General features: G+C 37.8%; 1 protein-coding gene across 3 annotated transcripts in view; it reads left to right on the forward strand.

The window, feature by feature from the left end:
* Positions 1-21,990, forward strand: part of RNF180 (ring finger protein 180) — a 264,764-nt gene that overhangs the window by 30,374 nt on the left and 212,400 nt on the right. For all 3 annotated transcript variants that reach the window (XM_065905392.1, XM_065905394.1, XM_065905393.1), the window contains exon 2: positions 139-273. In XM_065905392.1, coding sequence (XP_065761464.1) covers positions 139-273 — 135 coding nt within the window. The remainder of the gene's footprint in view (positions 1-138; positions 274-21,990) is intronic.

Below are 21,990 nucleotides of genomic sequence, written 5' to 3' on the forward strand. Positions count from 1 at the left end.
CCTAATAGTAGTAGGTACCTCAATTAAATGATAATTCTTTCTGGTACAGATGTAGCTAATGCTGTTCACAGGGTTTAGAAAATCAGGTTTAATCTGACGTGGTTTAACATTCTAAAAATGCATTGATTTTTTTCACAGATGAAGAGAAGTAAAGAATTGATAACTAAAAACCATAATCAAGAAGACATAAGTATTCTTCGTTGTTGGAAATGTAGAAAATGTATAGCAAGTTCTGGTTGTTTCATGGAATATCTTGAGAATCAAGTGACTAAGGTGAGTACTGCTAACTGTATCATCTTCAAATGATTTCCTAGTATAGGAATGCTGGGGACACGTCTACACATGCACCCATATCCCTCCACACCTGACAGCTTTTACCTTATTTTACCTGGTCCACAGAAAACAGTTCAGAGTGGTATTCAAAAGTCATCCAACCTTCCACAGTTACCATCATTTTACCTCCAGCTACTAACAATAATGTGACCTTGAAGTTTTAAGTGCAGTATCACAGACCTAAGTTGAAGATAATAGTCCATGTTTTTTTTTTATCCCTACTGTGAGTGAACCTTAGACATCACCACACAATGAAATTTTTAAAAAAGTAGAAAATGTTTTTAGTATATAAAAAAAAAAAAATATATATATATATATAACACATATATTGTTGTTGATTTTGTTGTTATTTAGTCGCTCAGTCGTGTCCAACTCTTTTGAAACCCCATGCACTGTAGCCTGCCTGGCTGTTTTGTCCATGGGATTTCACAGTCAAGAATACTGAAGTAGGTTACTGTTTCCTTCTCCAGGGGATCTTTTCCATGCAGGGACCGAACATGTCTCTGTGTCTCCTGCTTTGGCAAGTGGATTCTTCACCACTGTGCCACCTGTAAAGCCCCAATATATATTAGTCATATATTATTTATACACCTGTATGTTTATACAGGTGTATATATTACACAGTCAAAGGAGAAGACTCTTGAGAGTCCCTTGGACTGCAAGGAGATCCAACCAGTCAATCGTAAAGGAAATCAGTCCTGAATATTCATTGGAAGGACTGATACTGAAGCTGAAACTCCAGTACTTTGGCCACCTGATGCAAAGAACTGACTCATTGGAAAAGATCCTGGTGCTGGGAAAGATTGAAGGCAGGAGGAGACGGGGACAACAGAGGATGAGATGATTTGATGGCATCACCAGCTGGATGGACATGAGTTTGAGCAAGCTCTGGGAGTTGGTGATGGACAGGGAAGCCTGGTGTGCTACAGTCCCTGGGGGTGCAAAGAGTCGGAGAGGCCTGAGCGACTGAACTGAACTGAACTGATTACTTGTTTATATACATATGAATATACTGAGAGCAATATGCAAGAGGCAATATCAAAGAAATCCATACTAGATAGTTATCCATAGACTTCACCGGGAATTCTCAGTTTAGCAGAGTGGTTATAATTACCTGTCATTGCTTTCCCCTTCTTTGAGTGACTGTTTTGTTTTTTTGCCTCATTTGATCATGATTATTTCCTATCCACTCTAACAGTTTAGCCAACTTGAAGTGATAATAGTGAAAGACTTTGGTTACATGCTTACTGCATGTCAGATACTTTTAAAAAACTGAAAACATTTTAATTAGGGGAATAAAACTTTTCATGGTGAGTATTTATTGGGTATAGTATAGCTTTTTATAAAAAAAAAATTTTATAGATAAATTTTTTCAGCCCCGCTATGAATCAGATCAAGATGTATGATGTTTTCATCACCCCAGAAATCTCTCTTATCTGTTTTAAGGCAATATTCACCCCCTCACATGGAAACCACTGTATTAATATCTATCACTGTCGACTAGTTTTGCCTGTTCCTGACCTTCATTCAAATGAAATCATATACTCTTTTGTACCTGACTTATTTTACTCAACATGGTGTTTTAGAGGCTCATTTATGTTTTGTATGTAGTAGTTTGCTTCCTTTTTCCTGAGTAGTATGCCATTAATGAATATACCACAGTTTATCAATTTTGTATGCTGATAGATATAATTTTCATTTTGGGGTTATGAATAAAGCTGCTATCAGTATTCTTATAAAAGACTCTGTGTTTGTGTTTTGTTACTTCCTTTTGATGTATATATATAGGAATTATACAGTAGGTGTATTTTAAGGATTTTAGAAACTGCTTGTAGTTTTTTAAAAAAAAAGTGTTCATTTCCAACAGCAATGATGAGAATTCTAGTTGCTCAATATCTTTCTCTACATGTGGTATTTTCAGACATTGTAATTTTGGACATTGTGGTAGATATAGTGGTATATCATTATGTGTTTAATTTGCTTTTCCCTAGTGATAATGATGTCCAGTACATTTTTTGATGCTTATTACTTAGTTCAGTTCAGTTGCTCAGTCATGTCCGACTCTTTGCAACCTCATGGACTGCAGCACACCAGGTCTCCCTGTCCATCACCAACTCCCAGAGCTTGCTCAAACTCATGTCCATCCAGTTGGTGATGCCATCCAACCATCTCATCTTCTGTGGTCACCTTCTCCTCCTGCCTTCAATCTTTCCCAGCACCAGGATCTTTTCCAATGAGTCAGTTCTTCGCATCAGGTGGCCAAAGTACTGGAGTTTCAGCTTCAGCATCAGTCCTTCCAGTGACTATTTAGGACTGATTTCCCTTACGATTGACTGGTTGGATCTTCTTGCAGTCCAGGGGACTCTCAAGAGTCTTCTCCAACACCACAGTTCAAAACCATCAATTATTTGGTGCTCAGATTTCTTTATAGTTCAGCTCTCAACCATAGATGACTACTGGAAAATCCATAGCTTTGACTAGATGGACCTTTGTCAGCCAAGTAATGTCTCTGCTTTTTAATATGCCGTCTAGGTTGGTCATAACTTTTCTTCTAAGGAGCAAATGTCTTAATTTCATGGCTGCAGTCACCATCTGCAGAGATTTTGGAGCCCCCAGAAAAGTCTCTCACTGTTTCCATTGTTTCCCCATCTATTTGCCATGAAGTGATGGGATCAGATGCCCTGATCTTTGTTTTCTGAATGTTGAGCTTTAAGCCAGCTTTTTCACTCTCCTCTTTTCACTTTTTTCAAGAGGCTCTTTAATTCTTCTTCACTTTCTGCCATAAGAGTGGTATCATCTGCATATCTGAGGTTATTGATATTTCTCCCAGTAAACTTGATTCCAGCTTGTGGTTCCTCCAGCCTGACATTTCGCATGATGTACTCTGCATATAGGTTAAATAAGCAGATGACAATATATAGCCTTGACGTACTCCTTTCCCAATTTGGAACCAGTCCATTTTTGCATGTCTGGTTCTAACTGTTGCTTCTTGATCTGCATACAGATTTCTCAGGAGGCAGGTCAGGTGGTCTGGTATTCTCATCTCTTGAAGAACGAATTTATAGTTTGTTTTGATCCACACAGTCAAAGTCTTTGGTGTAGTCAATAAAGCAGAAGCAGATATTTTTGTGGAACTCTCTTGCTTTTTTGATGAACCGGTGGATGTTGGCAATTTGATCTCTGGTTCCTCTGCCTTTTCTAAATCCAGCTTGAACGTCTGAAAGTTCATGGTTCATGTTCTTTTGAAGCCTGTCTTGGAGAATTTTGAGCATTACTTTCCTAGCGTGTGAGATGAGTGCAATTGTGTGGTAGTTTGAGCATTCTTTGGGATTGGAATGAAAACTGACCTTTTGCAGTCCTGTGGCCACTGCTCTGTTTTCCAAATGCTGGCATATTGAGTGTAGCACTTTCACAGCATCATCTTTTCAGGATTTGAAATAGCTCAACTGGAATTCCATCACCTCCACTAGCTTTGTTTGTAGTGATGGTTCCTAAAACCCACTTGACTTTGCATTCCAGGATGTCTGGCTCTAGGTGAGGGATCATACCATTGTGGTTATCTGGGTCATGAGGATCTTTTTTTATAGTTCTTCTGTGTATTCCTGCCACCTCTTCTTAATCTTCTGCTTATTGGTTAAGCATTGTTTTAAATGTTTTATATTATTCATTCCTTATAGTATAAAGATAGAAAGATTATCTTGAAGGAAATACGCTATCATCTCCTTTTTATAGATAAGGAAACTGAACCACAGACGATTAAATAAATTGAGCCTGATTATACTGTTACTAAGCAGTGCAGTTAAAATTGAATCTGGCAGTGAGAGTTCTGACCCCCACACTCTCTTTCATGCCTTTGCTCCTCCCTCACGGTATCATGAGCAAGAGAAATTCAAACACTGCACTAGGATAGGTTGTGGAAGAGAGTGATACAGAATTGAAAAATCTTTCTGGTTCTCTAGGAGGTTTTATATTATATGCACATAAAACATACATATTTTAAACCTATTAAAAGCCTGTCTCAGGAATAATTCAATATCACTGTTAACTCCAGGGAGAAGGAGGAATGTGTAATTAGAGGGGGATCCTGAGCGGGTTTTTAAAGTAGTGGTAATGTACTCATTAAACTGGATAGTGGGTGTATATATTGGTGTTTGCATCTCTTTAAAGACTTCTTTAAACTATACAAATGTCTTTTGCATTTAGAAACACATATATTTGATTAATAAATGTTAATAATAAATTAATAATAATAAATAATAAAATAATAATAAATTGATAAATATTTAATAAATACTAAAGAAGAACATAGAAGGATCTGCTTTAACTAAAGGAAACAGTAAAATGAAATACTGCAGTCTAAAGTAGTTTATAAGATCTGGTCTGGAGGAGGGGCTCCCCTGGTGGCTCCATGGTGAAGAATCTGCCAGTCGTGGGGGAGACCTGACTGGATCCCTGGGTCAGGAAGATCCCCTGGAGAAGGGAGTGGCTGCCCACACCAGTATTCTTGCCTGGGGAATTTCATGGACAGAGGAGCCTGGCAGGCTATGGTCCATGGGGTCACAAAGAGTCAGACATGACTAAGCACTCATATTTTTACTTCATGCTGAAGGAATGCTAAATTTATCGCCTATCCAATTATCTTAATTTATTACCTATTAACAATATAATTTAAAATACATATATGTATAAAATAAGTGTTTTGCTTCTTTCTGAAAGTGTTTTGTCTACTTTCTGTAGGTGAAATCACAACGTAGGTAGGCATTCTGCTGGGAAATTGCTGCTTTTAGTAATATCACCATGTAGCGTAGCTCATTTTTCCCTTTTATATAGTGTTCTAGCGTATTAATATATCACAATTTGTAATTCATTCTACCATTGAGTTATATCAGTTGTTGTGCTCTGACAGGCTATGCTGCTGTGAATTTTCTTGTCCATAGCTTGGGAAGCACTGCCAGGGGTGTATCACTGGAAGCTGAGTACACTTCCCCCTTACTGGGCGAGGCTCAGTTGTTTTCAAGTGTCAGTCCGTGAGTCATGGTTAAACATTGCTGTGATTCCACATCTTTTCCAACATTTAACATCTTCTCCTTGTTTAAGTCTCTTTGTGTTTCCTGTGAAATGTCTTTTTTTTTTTTTCCCTTTTCTATTTTTCTGTTGTGCAGTTTTGATTTGGGGGAGCTCTTTACATATTCTGAATACTAATTATTTGTTATTTTATTGGAGATATCTTTTGCTAGTTTATGTAACTTTTATTTCACTCTTTGTGGTATCGTTTGATGAATGGTAGATGAACGGTAGATGGATTTATTAGTCATCTCCTTTATGTTCTATACTTTTTTTCTTGAAAAATTTTTTAGTACCCTGTAGGAAAGTTTTTTTTTTTTTTTTTTTTTTTTCCTTTCCTCCGACTGAATACCAAAATTGAGATAGGCAAGCTTTTTCTTTTGTTTTTCTGAACAACAGGTTTATTTCTCATTCACCCTTATGCTGATGTTATAACCCAGTTTTTTGTAGAAGTTCCCCCTTAGAGTCTCCCAACGCTGAGCAAAGCTTGGACTTTGTCTCCTGTCTTCCACACCCCATGCAGGTATGAAATGGCCCTCAGAAGGACATAGAGGATCAGGACACTGAGGAAATAGCATTCACTGAGGAACTATTGGTTTTAGGACCACAGTTGTTTAGCCCTGACCAATGCCACAAAATGGAAGCCTCACACCTGGCTCTCAGTGCCCACAGAACTAGGAACTAGCCTGCAGACCAACCAAACACCTTCAGAGTTAACCTTGCTAAAAGAAATAGCAGAAATATTCTCATGACTTCTTTTTTCATAATATTGAGCCATGTATCAGATTGGTGGAAGCTGGGTCACGTGTGGAATTTGAACTGTTAGAGAGTTTGGGACATTTGAGCTTTAGTTTTTCAGCCACTGGTATGTAATAAGGCAGGTGACTGGGAACTGAGAATGGAATTCTGAGACAGTCTACAATGTCCACAGGTACAAAAGGAAACTTCTTCTCTACCTTCAGGCTTGAGATACCTGAAATATGGGTAGGAACCAAAATAGAAAGCAAAATAACAATGAAAACCCTAAAAACAAAATAACAAAGTTGATCTCCATTTGTGAAGTCTGATGGGATGGGGGTTCCAGGCAGAGATGGTGTCCTCAGTTTTAGTTTCTTAGCTTTGACACAGTTTTGGACAAGTTTCTGTGACCTAAAAGACATATAAATAGAGAGATCTAGGAGCCTGCTGGTTCTATGGATATGGGATTCAGAACAGAGATCTGAACTAAAAATGTGATTTTGAGAGTCATCAGCATTTAAATGGTGAATGAAAATAGATGAGATCACTCTACAGAGTGTGAATGGGAAGAGAAAGGAAGGGGCCTAGGAACATTTAAGGGATAGACAGAAAAAAAAAAAAAATTACAAAATAGGAAAAAAAAAAAAAAGTAGTGAGAAATACAAGAGTGAAAATCAAGATGCACTGTTAATGAAAGTCAAGCAATGAGCATCTTCCAGAAGGAAATATTGTTTAGTAGTATTGAATGCTGTAGGGAGATGTAGACCAGATACTGCTTAATGTGCAAGTTGTATACTACATAATTCTAGAAGGTGCTAGTCTGTGAAAGGTGCCCCCATATTTGTACAAAAATGTTGTACAAATTGTATGGCCAAATGTAGAGACTCTGAATGAGAATTTAAAGCGTGCTTTGGTTTTAGCAAAGAGGAGGTTGTTGGTCAGTATTCTTTGTAGTTGTGAGTTCTAACCCCTAAAGTGACTGTATCTGAAGTCAGGTCTTTAAGAGGTTATCAAGGTTAAATGAGGTCATAAGGATGGGGCCTTAATCCAGGAAGACTGTGGCTTAGAAGAAGGAGAAGAGAGAGAGAGAGATTTCTTTCTCTTTCCATGTGATGACACAGAAAGAAGGCAGCTATCTGCAAACTAAAAGGAGAGTTCTTACCAGTACTAAAGCATGCTGGAGCTTTGATCTTCAGCTTCTAGCTTCCAGAATTGTGAGGAATAAATGTCTGTTGTCTAAGCCACCCAGTCTGTGGTATTTTGTTACGCCAGTTCAAATCAACTAAGGCACGACAGGCCCTGTAACAGGCACAGGAAATTCAACAAAGAGCAAAAGAGAAATGTTCTGTCCTTTTGAAGCTTTCAGGATAGTGTTCAACCATAAAATTAGATTATTAGCTGCATAAATGGGAAAAAAGGAAACCTTATATGGGGCCATGAAGGTAGGACGTGCACAGAGGATTGTTGTAAGGCAAAGGCTTTCCTGAGGAAGTAACTTTGGTGGAGATATGGTAGATGAGTAACCCAGGCAGTGCAAGACAGAGGGCATTTCAAGCTTTGGGACCAGCATATTCAAAGGCCCTGTGGTTGAAAGAATGTGATGTATCTCCATGAAACTAGAAGATTTCTATGATTGAAGTGCAGAGATCAAGAGGGAATTTGACCAGATTTGAGGCTAGAAAGATGGGTGTTGATTAGATCATTTATGGTTTTTTAAGACAAATCAAGGACTTTGATCATTTTCCTGAAAAAGCTGGAAAGTCAGTGAAAAGGAGTGACATGACTATTGAATTTTTAAAAATCATTTTGGCAATTATGAAAGAGTGAAATTAGAAAGTTAGCAAGAATATATGCAGACAATGGTCTTCCTTTAAGGTTTTCGAGTTCTTATTCATTCAGACCTTTTGAGTAAAAAAAAAAAAAATTCACTCTTGAAGTACCTTCTCACAGTGCATGTAGGAAAACCAGGCAGTCCAGCTTTTTATTATCTGATCTTTTTCCTATAGTGTTTGTAGCTGCAGTACGTAAATAATATAGTTGGCTCACTTTTAATGTATTGGCTAGGGGAATGTCATTACTAATGTTGCAAATGTGTTAAAGTGTTAAACGTCTTTCAAAAATAGCATGTAATATTATTATGTTAATTCAACTGCCAAGAAATTATTCATCAGCAGTTAGAAACACAATGATAGAAGAAGATACAAACATTCCCAAATCAATCAAAAGAATTTCAAAAAATATTCAAATGTAAATTGATGATGCAGTGTATTATTAAAGTATGCTGAAGGATTTGTCTGCTCTAGGAGATAGAGGAGATTCAGAGTCTGATTAATTCTTGATTTTGATAGAAAAGTCGACATCAGTATGATACTACTAAATGATAAATAAAAATATTTATTTTCAAATTAGCATAACAACACTGCATATTAGTTCTCCCGTCTGCTTTGGCCCTAAAAAGTTTCAGAGCCAAGATTGTGTTGTAGCTCTAGAAAGTATATGAGACCTTGAAACATGGTTTTTGTAAACTACCTTCATTCCTGGTTCTGTTTTATTTTTTCTGCCCTTTTTCCTTAATTTGGATCCAAATTAAAAAATTGAAACAAAATAGCCTATAATATTAAATTATGCCAACTTCTTATGTTTAACCTGTTCTGCTCAATTAAAACTTTTAACAATCATTAAATGATAAGATAATGCATACAATTTATAATTTTAAAATTAAGTTCTTTGTACATAGCCACTGAAAACATATCTACACTTAAAGAAAAAACGAAATAATAATGCATTAGCTCCCCCTGCTGCTTGAACAAAAGATTTTATTTACAAAATATTTTGTCAACATTTTTTTCTGACAGCATTAAGTGAAATTTGCTGTTAGTTACTTCTCTTCATTCACTTCGTCCTTTGCCCACATGATAAACTTGAGACATAAAAAAAACTGTCTAGTTAGGCTTTTAAAATCCTAATTTTACTGTGTTCCTAATTTTCAGGCTATTTTTCCCCCAAGGAGATAATATGACATGCAGTTACTTTAAGCCTTTAAATTCCTCGAATGAAATTGCTTTCTGTTTAACAATTCATCCTGAAATACATTCATTAAAACTTGTTTTATCACATGTATTTGTGTTTTTTCCCCAAAATTAAGTGACTATAGATTTTATAAACTTAATAGATTGTCTTATTTTACCTGTAAAATTAAATTGAAAATAAATATCATGAATATCATATATTTCTAAGACTGTGTGATTACAGTTGAAATAGTTGGCAGTCTCATTTATAATTGAGGCTTCTGTGTTAATCCTAGCTTTGTTTGTTTGCCATATCTAATTTTCAGAAAAGGAAACAATATTATACATTCTTAACCCAGCCTTTTATGCTCTTCCCACCATTATCAACTGCTGTAACTGATCTTTGTCTTTTTTGTTGGCGTGAGAATATGCTTTAACTTTTAAATATTTAAAGAAACATATGTGCTTGCTTCATGTTGCACGAGTGCTTGCTAAGTCACCTCAGTCATGTCCGACTCTTTGCAAGGCTATGAACTGTAGCCCCCCCCAGACTCCTCTGTTGATGGGATTCTCCAGACAAGAGTATTAGAGTGGGTTGCCATGCCCCCTGTCAGGGGATCTGCCCGATTCATCCAGGGATCGAACCCTAGTCTCCTATGGCTCCTGTGTTGCAGGCAGATTCTTTACAACTGAGCCACTTGGGAAGCCCTGCTTTATGTTAATAGTTCTCAAATCTAAGAGATTGGTTTGGGAGTCATATATCAGAATCAACTGGAATTTTTTTCTAAACCTTGCTTTTTTCTATATAAGTTAGTATATTGTTTTTGTTTAATTTAAAAGTAAGTTATACTTTCAGTTTTTTTTGTTGTTTTGTTTTGCTTTTTTGGTAACCCTTTGGAAGACTAGTAATATCGTGCTTTAAACCGTACTAGGCTAACATGTAAGAGAGATGAAAGTGTGAAAGTGTTAGTCGCTCAGTTGTGTCTGACTCTCTGTGACTCCATGGACTGTAACCCGGCAGGCTCCTCTGTGGGATTCACCAGGCAGGAATACTGGGGTGGGTAGCCATTCCCATCTCCAGGGGATCTCCCCAACCTGGGGTTCAAACCTGGTCTTCTGCACTGCAGGCAGCTTCTTTACCCTCTGAGCCGCCAGGGAAGCCAGTTGCCCCAAAAAGATAGTACTGATTTGGTCCAGTAACGGTGGGAGCTCAGTGAGTTGAGCTCTGAAGCCAGACTGCCTGGATGGAAAGCCTTGCCTTGGTGCTTCCCATGTGACCTTGGACAAGTTACATAACAGTTAGCTTCTCTTGTTTCAGTTCCCTTATTTGTAAAATAACAGAACCCTTGAAACAGTGCCTGGGCATAATAAGCACAGTACAAATGCTTGTTACCTGGTAAAAATAAGATGTACATTGTAAAACTTCTTTAACCTACCTAGATATACGACTCCAGTGTTTATTCTCATAGGATTGCATGAAAAACATCTCTGGAATTTATAGCAGACGGTTTCTTAGTATTGTAGTCAATCTTATGTGATTAAATATCATGATCGTTTTATCTGATTAAATGAAACAACAGAATATGAACAATGAAATAGAAATATGAGATAACAAGTGGAAGGTAAAACACAGTCCCTGCCGTATAAATAAATTTCTTTACTCCTTTTGTATTGTCAACATTGTGTCTGGTCATGACTTAATAAATACTGATAGGTTGATTGCCATCATTTTACTTTGATGTAATTTTCTTTTCTTTATACCAATGTAGAAAGTCCCTGGTAGCTCAGCAGTAAAGAATCTACCTACCAATGTAGGAGATCTGGGTTCGATCCCTGGGTCAGGAAAATCCCCTGGAGAAGGAAATGGCAACCCACTCCAGCGTTCTTGCCTGGAAAATCCCATGGACAGAGGAGCCTGGTGGGCTGCAGTCCATGGGATTGCAGAGTCAGACATGACTGAGCAACTAAACAATAACAACAACAAAAGAAATATTTATTTACCTCAGAGATAGAACCTTGAAAAGTCAGAAAAAATTTCAGATCTAATAATGAAGACAGTTATATTTGTCAATTTCTATTTGTGTTCACTAAGAACCTTTTTAAGAATTAATTAGTTATGCTCATCTGTGTGCCTGTCAGTGCCTCAGCTCTTAATGAAAGGGGTTAATGTATACAGGTACTGATGTTTACAAAATTAATTCTGTTCTTCAAAAGTTAAATTTAGGTGAAGTATTTAGGGAAAGTTACACTGCTTATAATTTTGTGAGTCACTTCCTGTCGTTTTCCCAAGGTTCCTTAAAAAATAAGTTTATATGGTTCATTTAAATTTGTTATAATGGACCTTGGCTAATACAAGTCAATTGTTAACAATTCAGTTTTTTAAATGAATTTTTTCTAAGAATATAGAGAGTAAGAATGAGCAGACTATTGTCAGTGCACATTTCTGGCAGTCTTCAGGAGTTTGAAGGAAATACTTTAAAAAAAAAAGGGGCTAGAGATTGTAATTGATATTAAGTACATTGAAAAATTGATGAAATCTAATATAGAATAGACATTCTTTCATTCAAAAAGGATTCATTAAGTCCCTGTTATATTTTAGGCATTGTGCTGTGATCTGAGCATATAAGAGGACTAAGATAGTACATGCTCAAGGAACTTACCAACTAAAAATTTTAGGATTTTAACATTTCTTTTTTTTTTTTTTTTTTTTAATTGGGGCATGATTTACAGTGTTGTGTTAGTTTCAGGTGTACAACAAAGTGAATCAGTTGTACATATACATATATCCACTCTTTAATAGTCTTTAAAAAGAGTTTTGAGTAGAGTTCCTGTGTCATACAGTAGGTCCTTACTAGTTATATCTTTTATGATTGGTAGTGTTTATGTGTCAGTCCCAGTCTTCCAATTCATGTTTCTCCCCTGCACATGTTTCTTGATCACTTTTCTTTAAGGATATTTTTCTTTACTATTTTTTAAAATCAGTTTTATTAGGAGATAATTTGCATATAATGAAATGCAGATTTCAGTGAGCTTTGACAAATGTGTACATACTCATGTACCTGCCACCATTGTCAAGATGTACATTTGGTCTTCTTTAGAGGACATGGACCAACAGACTGGTTCCAAATAGGAAAAGGAGTATGTCAAGGCTGTATATTGTCACCCTGCTTATTTAACTTATATGCAGAGTACATCATGAGAAACGCTGGGCTGGAAGAAGCACAAGCTGGAATCAAGATTGCTGGGAGAGATATCAATAACTTCAGACATGCAGATGACACTGCCCTTATGGCAGAAAGTGAAGAGGAACTAAAAATTCTCTTGATGAAAGTGAAAGAGGAGAGTGAAAAAGTTGGCTTAAAGCTTAACATTCAGAAAACTAAGATCATGGCATCTGGTTCCATCACCTCATGGGAAATAGATGGGAGACAGTGGAAACAGTGTCAGACTTTATTTTTGGGGGGCTTCAAAATCACTGCAGATGGTGACTGCAGCCATGAAATTAAAAGACGCTTACTCCTTGGAAGGAAAGTTATGACCAACCTAGATAGCATATTAAAAAGCAGACACATTACTTTGCCAACAAAGGTCCATCTGGTCAAGGCTATGGTTTTTCCAGTGGTCATGTATGGATGTGAGAATTGGACTGTGAAGAAAGCTGAGCGCTGAAAAATTGATGCTTTTGGACTATGGTGTTGGAGAAGACTCTTGAGAGTCCCTTGGACTGCAAGGAGATCCAACCAGTCCATCCTAAATGAGATCAGTCCTGGGTGTTCATTGGAAGGACTGATGCTGAAGCTGAAACTCCAATACTTTGGCCACCTCATGTGAAGAGTTGACTCGTTGGAAGAGACCCTGATGCTGGGAGGGATTGGGGGCAGGAGGAGAAGGGGACGACAGAGGATGAAATGACTGGATGGCATCACTGACTCGATGGGCATGAGTTTGAGTAAACTCCAGGAGTTGGTGATGGACAGGGAGGCCTGCCGTGCTGTGATTCATGGGGTCGCAGAGTCGGACACGACTGAGCAACTGAACTAAACTGAGAGGATCCTATATAAGTTATTATATATATTCTTTTATATCTGGTTTTTTATGTTCAGCACAATGTTTTTGAGACTGATTCATATTGTTGCACATGTCAGTAGTTCATTCCTTTTTATTACTGAGTATTACTAACTGTACAGATTTCACAGTTGTTTATTGTTTGGATACCTTAGTTGATGGAAATTTTGTGTTTGCAGTTTTGAGCTTTAATAAAGTTTCTATGAAAATTAGTACACAAATCATTATGTGAAAGTACATTTTTATTTCTCTTGTTAGTACTAGGGGTTGCTTTGGTTTTATGGTGAGTGTAGGTATAGCTATTTTAAAAAACTGATGAACTGTTGTCACAAGTGGCAGGATTTGATTCTTTTTTACGGCTGAGTGACACTAGTGTGTGTGTGTGTACACTACATCTTCTTTATCTGTTGATGGATACTTTTATTGTTTCCATATTTTGGCTGTTTTAAGTAATGCTGCTGTAAACTTTGGGATGCATGTATCTTTTTGAAGTATTCTTTTCTTTTCTTCATTTAAATGCCCAGAAGTGGAATTCCTGGATCCTATGGGAGCACTATTTTTTTTTTTTGAGGAAGCTGCATTCTGTTTTCAGTAGTGGCTGTACCAATTTACATTGCCACCAGCAGTACATGAGGATTTTCTTTTCTTCTAGTCCTTATCAACACTTATTTCTCATCTTTGTGATGATAGTCACGCTGACAAGTATGAGGTGATGTCTCATTATGGTTTTGATCTGCATTTCCCCAATGACTAGGGATGTTGAAGTTTTTTCACGTGCCTATTATCTGTCTGTATGTCTTTGGAAACATGCCTGCTTAGGTCCTCTGCTCATTTTTTGAATTGGGTTGTTTGTTCTTTATGATATTTAGTTGTACGAGTTCTTAATCTGTTTTAGATATTAACCCTTTATGAGTTATATCATTTGCAGATATCTTCTCCCATTCATTTGGTTGCCTTTCCATTTTGTTAACGGGTCCCTTCACTGTGCAAAAACTTTTAAATTTGATTAGATCCAGTTTGTTTGTTTTCACATGTGTATTCCATGCCTGAGGAGACACATCCAAAGAAAATATTGCTGAGACCAGTGTCAAAGACCATACTGCCTTTATTTTCTTCCACGAGTTTTATGGTTTTGGGAGTTTATATTTTGGTCTTTAATACATTTTGAACTTATTTTTTTATGTGGTGTGAAAAAAAAGTTCTAACTTCCTTCTTTTACGTGTAGCTGTCCAACTCCCCAATATTATTTATTGAAGAAACTGTCTTTTTCCTGTGGTATACTCTTGCTTCTTTTGTTGTAGATTAATTGGCTTTCATGCCTATCACATTGCCCGTTGTGTCTTATTCTATACCAGTACATTACCTTGGTAACTGTAGCTTTGTAGTGTGATCTAAAGTCAGGAAGCATGATACTTTCACCTTTGTTTTTTTTCTCAGATTGCTTTGGCTATTTGGGATCTTTTGGGGTCTTTGACTATTTGGGATCCATACAGATTTTAGAATCATTTGTTCTAGTTTTGTGAAAAATGTAATAGGTGTTTTGGTAGAGATTTCATTAAATCTGTATAATTCTTTGGGTAGTGTGGGCATTTTAACCATAGTAACTCTTCTACTCGTGAACACGGAATATCATTCCATTTATTTATATCATCTTTAATTTCTTTCTTTAGTGTCATATAGCTTTTAAACTACAAGTCATTCACCTCCATGGTTAAATTTATTTCTAGGTCTTTGATTCATTTTGATATGATTGTTAATGAAATTGTTTTTTTTATTCTCTTTCTGATCATTTATTATTAGTCTATGGAAGTGCAACAGATTTCTATATATTTTTCTTATATCCTGCAACTTTATTGAATTCATTTATCAGTGCTAATAGTTTTTTGGTAAAGTGTATAGGGTTTTCTATATAGTGTCATATCATTTGAAAATAGTGACAGTTTTACTTCTTTCCTTCCAATTTGAATTCCTTTTCTTTTACTAGTCTTACTGCTATTGCTAGGACTTCCAGTACTGTGTTGAAAGAGTTTACATCCTTGTTTCTTTTTTAAAAAAGAAATATATTGAAATATAGTTGATTTACATTGCAGTGCCTGTCTTGTTTCTAATGTCAGAGGAAAATCTTTGAACTTTTTACTGTTGAGTAGAATGCTAGCTGTATTTGTCATAAATGATGTTTAATATGTTGAAGTGCTCAGTTGCTCAGCAGTGTCCAACTCTTTGCAACCCCATGAACTATAGTCCACCAAACTCTTCTGTCCATGGAATTTTCCAGGCAAGAATACTGGAGTGGGTTGCCATTTCCTTCCCCAAGGAATCTTCTGACCCAGAGATCTAACCTGCATCTCCTCAGCCTCCTGCATTAGCAGGTAGATTCTACCACTAAGCCACCTGGGAAGCCCTAGTATGTTGAAGGATGTTCCCTCTATATCAACTTTGTCAAGGTTTTTTTTTTTTTTTTTTTTTTTTAATCATGGATGGATGTTGGATTTTGTCAAGTGTTTTTTCTGCATCTATTGAGGTGATCGTGTAATTTTTATTCTTTGTTTTGTTAATGAGATGCATTACACTGGTTTGTGGTTGCTGAATCATCTCTGTGGTGTTGTTCAATTGCATACTCATGACTGACTCTTTGTGACTCATGGAGTGCAACACACCAGGTCTACTTGTCCCTCACCATCTCCCAAAGTTTGCCTGAATTCATGTCCATTGCATTGGTGATGCCTTCCAACCATTCTCACCTCTCGATGTCCTCTTCTCTTTCTGCCCTTGATCTTTCCCAGTATCAGGGACTCTTCCAGTGAGTTGGCTGTTCATATCAAGTGACCAAAATACTGGAGCTTCAACTTTAGCAACAGTCCTTCCAATGAGTATTCAGGGTTGATTTCCCTTAAGATTTACTGGTTTGATCTCCTTGTTGTCCAGGGGACTTTCAGAAGTCTTCTTTAGCATCACAGTTCAAAGGCATTAATTCTCTGGCGTTCTGCCTTTTTTATGGTCCAGTACTTACAACTGGGAAGACCTTAGCCTTGACTTTATGGACTTTTGTCGGCAGAGTAATGTCTCTGCTTTTCAACACACTGTCTAGGTTTGTCTTTGCTTTCCTGCAAAGAAACAATTGTCTTCTGATTTCATGGCTGCAGTTATCATCCACAGTGATTTTAGAGCCCAAGAAGAAAAAATCCATCCCTACTTCCACTTTCCCCCCTTCTATTTGCCATGCAGTAATGGGACTGGATGCCATGATCTCTGCTTTTTTAATATTTAGTTTTAAGCCAGCCACTGTATAATCATAAGCTATTTGATTATGATTCACATAGGTCATATGTGATTGTGGTTTCCCCCTTCATATTCAGTCTTTTCATCCCCACCTCCAAACCTGACAATTGCTGATCTCTTCTCTATCCCCATAGTTTTATTATGCTGGCTCACCTTGAAGAGGGAGAACAACTTCATTAAGCCTGTGACTTCTCTACCTTCCCCTGGATTCTCATTTGGCCTCCACCTCCTGAGTCAGATAAGTGTATTAACATATTTGTCTCTGTGATGAAGGCTTCTAGTTTCTCTATTATATACCCAGACTATATCAAGATCAGAGACAAACTGACTTGTGTTTCAGTTCATCCTTACCGGCACCATCTTTTCCTTGCTTTTCCCTAATTTACGTCCACCTCGCTTGCCTGACAGCCTCAGTCTTCGCAGGCACTGTGTCCCTGGGTCCTAGGGGTTTGCGCATCCCAGTGCTCTTGTCCCTTTCAGCTACAGTTCTGGGTCCAGCATTGTCTTCCTGCCCCTCTCTCAGGAGTAGAGGACTTTGTATCAGTGTCCAAAGGTCGTAATGTGTACTGTCCTTCCCCTGGTAATTTAAGGCTTTTGTTTGGTTGGAGAGACAAGAAGAAAAGATCTGGATAGAGTTTTATGCCTGACACAGAAATAGTGCCTGCTATTCCTCTCCACCCAGGCCTGCACCACATTGGATTTTTGATTGGATACCAAAGACTGTAAATTTCATTTTGTAGAGTGTTATACTTTGGTTTATTCCTTTAAAGGATTTTATGTTTCGTTCTGCCTAATAGTTGTTTGTAGATAAGTTTGATAATTTAGAAACTTATTTTTAGGCTCTTTCAGGTAGGTTTAGAATAGACCTTATTCTAAGGCTTATTTTGCCCCACTTTTAGGGAATGACCCTTTGGGTCACTATTGAATGCCTCATTATTGAATGAGTCCTTTTCCATCAGACTGGTTGGAACATAATGATTCCTGGCCCTGTGTGAGCTCTTGAAAGTATTTGGCTTATAGCCTCTGTAATTGTTCTTTCCCCTGTAGGTGTTCTTAGCACAGTCTCCTGGAGTTTTACTCTAAGCATGACCAGATTAGAATTTGATCAAAGACTCAAGGGGAAACCATATACAAGTTTCTGAGGCTTTTTTCTTCTTATTTCTCTTGGATACTGTGCCCTACAAATTTTAGTTTGCCTTTACCTCTAAAAAATCTGATTCCTATTTCCTCAACTCAGAAAGCTGACCAGACTCTGTTGGGGTTCCTTCATTTGTCTCCAGAATAAAAGTCCATATGACTGTAGGCTCCATTAACTTATTTCTCTCAGAAGTCAAGTCACTGTTTCACTGCCTGTTGTCCCACTGACTGAAAATAGTTGCTTGTTACATTTTGTTCCGTTTCCTAGTTGTTTGTTGCAGGAAGCTAGTTCTAAACTCCTGTTCCTTTATGGCCCGAAGTGGAATTCCAAAAATCATTGTTTTCTTCTTTCTCCTGTTTGTAGGATACTTATTTTCTCTTGATGCTTACTTTTGTCACTGAATTTCAGCAATTTTATTAAGAGTCGTAGTTTCCCTTGTGTTTATGCTATTTAAGAATCCTTGAGCTTCTTTGATCTATAGGCCTTTGGAAAATTCGGCCATAATTTATCCTACTGTCCTGTCTTTTCTCCGTTTACACGTGTTCAGCTGTTGTTTCTCAGTTGCTAAGTTAAGCCGATTCAGGGCAGGAGGAGAAGGGGACAACAGAGGATGAAATGGCTGAATGGTATCACCGACTCGATGGACATGAGTTTGAGTAAACTCCGGGAGTTAGTGATGGACAGGGAGGTCTGGCGTGCTGCGATTCTTGGGGTCACAAAGAGTCAGACACGACTGAGCGACTGAACTGAAGTGAACTGAAGTTGAGCCTAACTCTTTGCAACTCTGTGGATCACAGCATGCCAGGTTCCTCTGTTCTCCACTCAAATTCGTGTCCATTGAGTCAGTGATGCTGTCTAACCATCTCATCCTCTGCCACCCTCTTCTCCTTTTGTCTTCAATCTTTCCAAGCATCAGAGTCTTTTCCAATGATTCAGTTCTTTGCATCAGGTGGCCAAAGTATTGAAGCTTCAGCTTCAGCATCAGTCCTTCCAATGAATAGTCAGGATTGATTTCCTTTAGGACTGACTTGTTTGATCTTGCAGTCCAGGGGACTCTCAAGAGTTTTTTCTAGCACCATAATTTGAAAGCATAAGTTCTTTCACACTCAGCCTTTTTGGTCCAACTCTCACATGCATACATGACTACTGGAAAAACCATAGGTTTGACTATATCATTTTTGTCAGCATAGTGATGTCTCTGCCTTTTTTTGTTTTATTTTTTTTGAATGTCTCTGTTTTTTAATATACTGTTTAGGTTTGTCATGGCTTTCCTTCCAAGGAGCAAGTGTCTTTTTTTTCCCTTTTGTTATTTTTTTTGCCAGGCCCAGGGCCGCTGACCTCTGGACAAAGTCCATGGTAGGTTGGGGGTGAGGGGGAAGCGCAGATTGGCTTCCTTACTCTCTCTCATCTCAAGCCACAGGCCAGCAGAGGTGTTTCAGGATTCACACTTCAGTTCATCGTGACGCTGACAAGTTTCTACTTTTTAATTGCTTGAGAAAAAAACTCTCCAAAGTACTGACATGTGCCTGGGTCCATCCCCACATTCCTGGCCCCTTGCCAAAGATGCTCACCTGCCAGGCCCACAGCCAGCATGGGCACCCCTGGCCCCTGCCCCCACCAGGGCAGGGCTGCTCCGCCACAGGACCTTGGAAGGCAGGACAGTGGTGGGGACAGGACAGGCTCCAGCCTAACCTCATGGCCGACCCTCAGCCTGTTTCCTCTTGTGAACAGTGGGCCGATAGCACGTAGGGCTGTCCCAAGGATCCCCGGGCTTGGCTGGGAGGCAGGGTGCTCCAGGGGTCCTGTCAGCCACCCTGTCATCATGGTCAGGTCAGGAAGGGAGAGGAGCAAGCGTCTTTTAATTTCATGGCTGCAGTCACCGTCCACAGTCCACGAAAATAAAATCTGTCTCTGCTTCCATTTTTCCCCTTTCTGTTTGGCATGAAGTGATGGGACCACATGCCATGCTCTTAGTGTTTTTTAATGTTGAGTTTCAAGCCAGCTTGCTCAGTCTCTCCTTTCACCTTCATCAAGAGGCTCTTTAGTTCCTCTTTGCTTTCTGCCATTAGAGTGATATCATCTGCATATCTGAGGTTTGATATTTCTCCCAGCAATCCCTCCACTCTTCCCCAGGAGCACATTGGGCACCTTCTGACCTTGGGGGCTCATCTTGCAGTGTCATATCTTTCTGCCTTTTCATACTGTTCATGGGGTTCTTGAGGCAAGAATACTGGACTGGGTTGCCATTTCCTCCTTCAGTGGACCATGTTTTGTCAGAACTCTTTGCTATGACCCGTTAGCCTTGGGTGGCCCTGCATGGCATGGCTCATTGAGTTACTCAAGTCCCTTTGCCACGACAAGGCTGTGATCCATGAAGGGGCATTTACATTTATGTTACAATATTTGATGTTTCCCGCAAGTCACTTCAATTTTGCTCATTTTTTTCCTGTTTTTTCTTCCTATGCTCTGTTTTTTTTTCATCATTTTTACTTCTATATGTTCGTGTTCACTAATATTTTCTTCTACAGTATCAATTTGCTAATAAGTGAGAATTTTAATTTCATAAGTTTTTTCTCTAGGTAAACCATTCATTTAGTATTCAGGTAATTTATCTTCTCATTATACTCATGAAAATATCTGTCATAGCTGGTTTAAAATCTGTTTATTCAGTCTTCTCCACTTTGGGGGGATTTTTTTTTAATTTATTTTTTAATTGAAGGATAAATGCTTTAGAAAATTGTGTTGGTTTCTGCCAAACATCAGCATGATTTTTCTACCAAATATCACATGGTGGAATGTGGGGGTTATTTGCATTGAACAGTTTTTCTCCTGATTGTGGGTCACAATTTTTTTTTTTTTTTTGGTACATAATCTAGTAATTTCTCTTGTAGGTACAACATTTTGATTTAACATTACTGAGTGTCTGAATATTATTCTTCCTTTAAAGAATGTTTTAGCAGACATACGAGTTATTTGTGATTGAATTTCATTCTCTGGAGGCTTATAGTCAACCTTATTAGGGTTCGTTTTTAGTAGCCTTTACTCTTGGGCTAATTTAGCCCTGCTTTTAAGACAGAACTCTTCTGGAATCTTTCCTAAATACTCCATATATTCCTTGAGATTCTTCTACTCTGGCTGCTTGGAACTTGAACATCTTCCCAGCTTTGCTGTGAGCCCTGCATGAATAGTTTTGCTTACAGCTCACTGGAAGATGTCTTTTCCAGAGTAAATTTTCTTTATCTGATTGTCTGATATCTCACCCTACATACCTCCATGATGGTATTCAACAAAAAATTTAGAGGAATTACTGTACAGATTTCTGGAACTTTTTTCTAATTACAGGCCTTGCTGGTACAACTGTCCTGTAAATTCTGGGTGTTTAGCCTTTATAGCCTCTGATCTTTGTCTTAAATCAGCAAGGCTGCCATACACTAATTGAGTTCCTCCTCCCTACACCAAGGTTCAGACAGTTCCCTGAGGCAGAAATCCAGGGTTATTTTTAGGTTAACCTCATTTATTTGACTTCTCTGAGAGATCACAGCCCTGTGCTTTCTTTTTTTTTTCCTTTGGTCTAATGTCTTAAAACGATTCTTTAATATATTTTGCCTAGTTTTATCAGTTGTAATGGTGAGAGCATGTCTAATACCACTTACTTCAGTATTGTTAGGGCCAGAAGAAATCAATGTATTTTATTTACATCGATTTTAAATAAAATTTTACTTATGTAAGTATATTTTCCCATTAAAACAATTATGGAAAAGTTAGTTTCCTTTTAGTAACTTTCCTAATCTAAAACTCCTTTCTTTCTTCAAACCATGTGATGTCAATTTGGTACACAGTCTGTAAGGTACCTTTTCTATTTATATACATATATTTCCATAGAAAAGTTATAATATTGATTTTTTAGGTTGTATATGCTTATAATATCATAATTCATAGTATATTTACTTCTTTTTCACTTGCTTTAGAAAAACAGTGTGTATTAGAGATGTACCTTATTATTAAATCTATTTCACACTATATGTTAAGGTAGTTAACATATTAAATAATGTGATATTTTCATATGATAATATTTTCAGCCAGAATAGAGATTGGTCCTCAGTAGCTCATCTCCTGGACATATTGCAAATGCTTTCCATTTTTGTCCAGGCCTTTCCAGCCATACTTTTAGAGATGTTGCCCTGTTTCTTTCTGTCCCAAGTACTGTCTTGCCTGGAGACAGACTGGCTTCAAATCCACCCCTGATCGTTCCCCAGGGCCCTTTTTGCTTCCATTTGTCACAACTTTGGCATAGACCATTCTTTGTGTTGTTCCCATCTGCTATGTACTTGCCCTGTTCTTGTCAATCAACACTTTCTGCCATCT

This window comes from Muntiacus reevesi, chromosome 14 (assembly GCF_963930625.1).
Source record: "Muntiacus reevesi chromosome 14, mMunRee1.1, whole genome shotgun sequence".
In the NCBI taxonomy this organism is placed as follows: domain Eukaryota; kingdom Metazoa; phylum Chordata; class Mammalia; order Artiodactyla; family Cervidae; genus Muntiacus; species Muntiacus reevesi.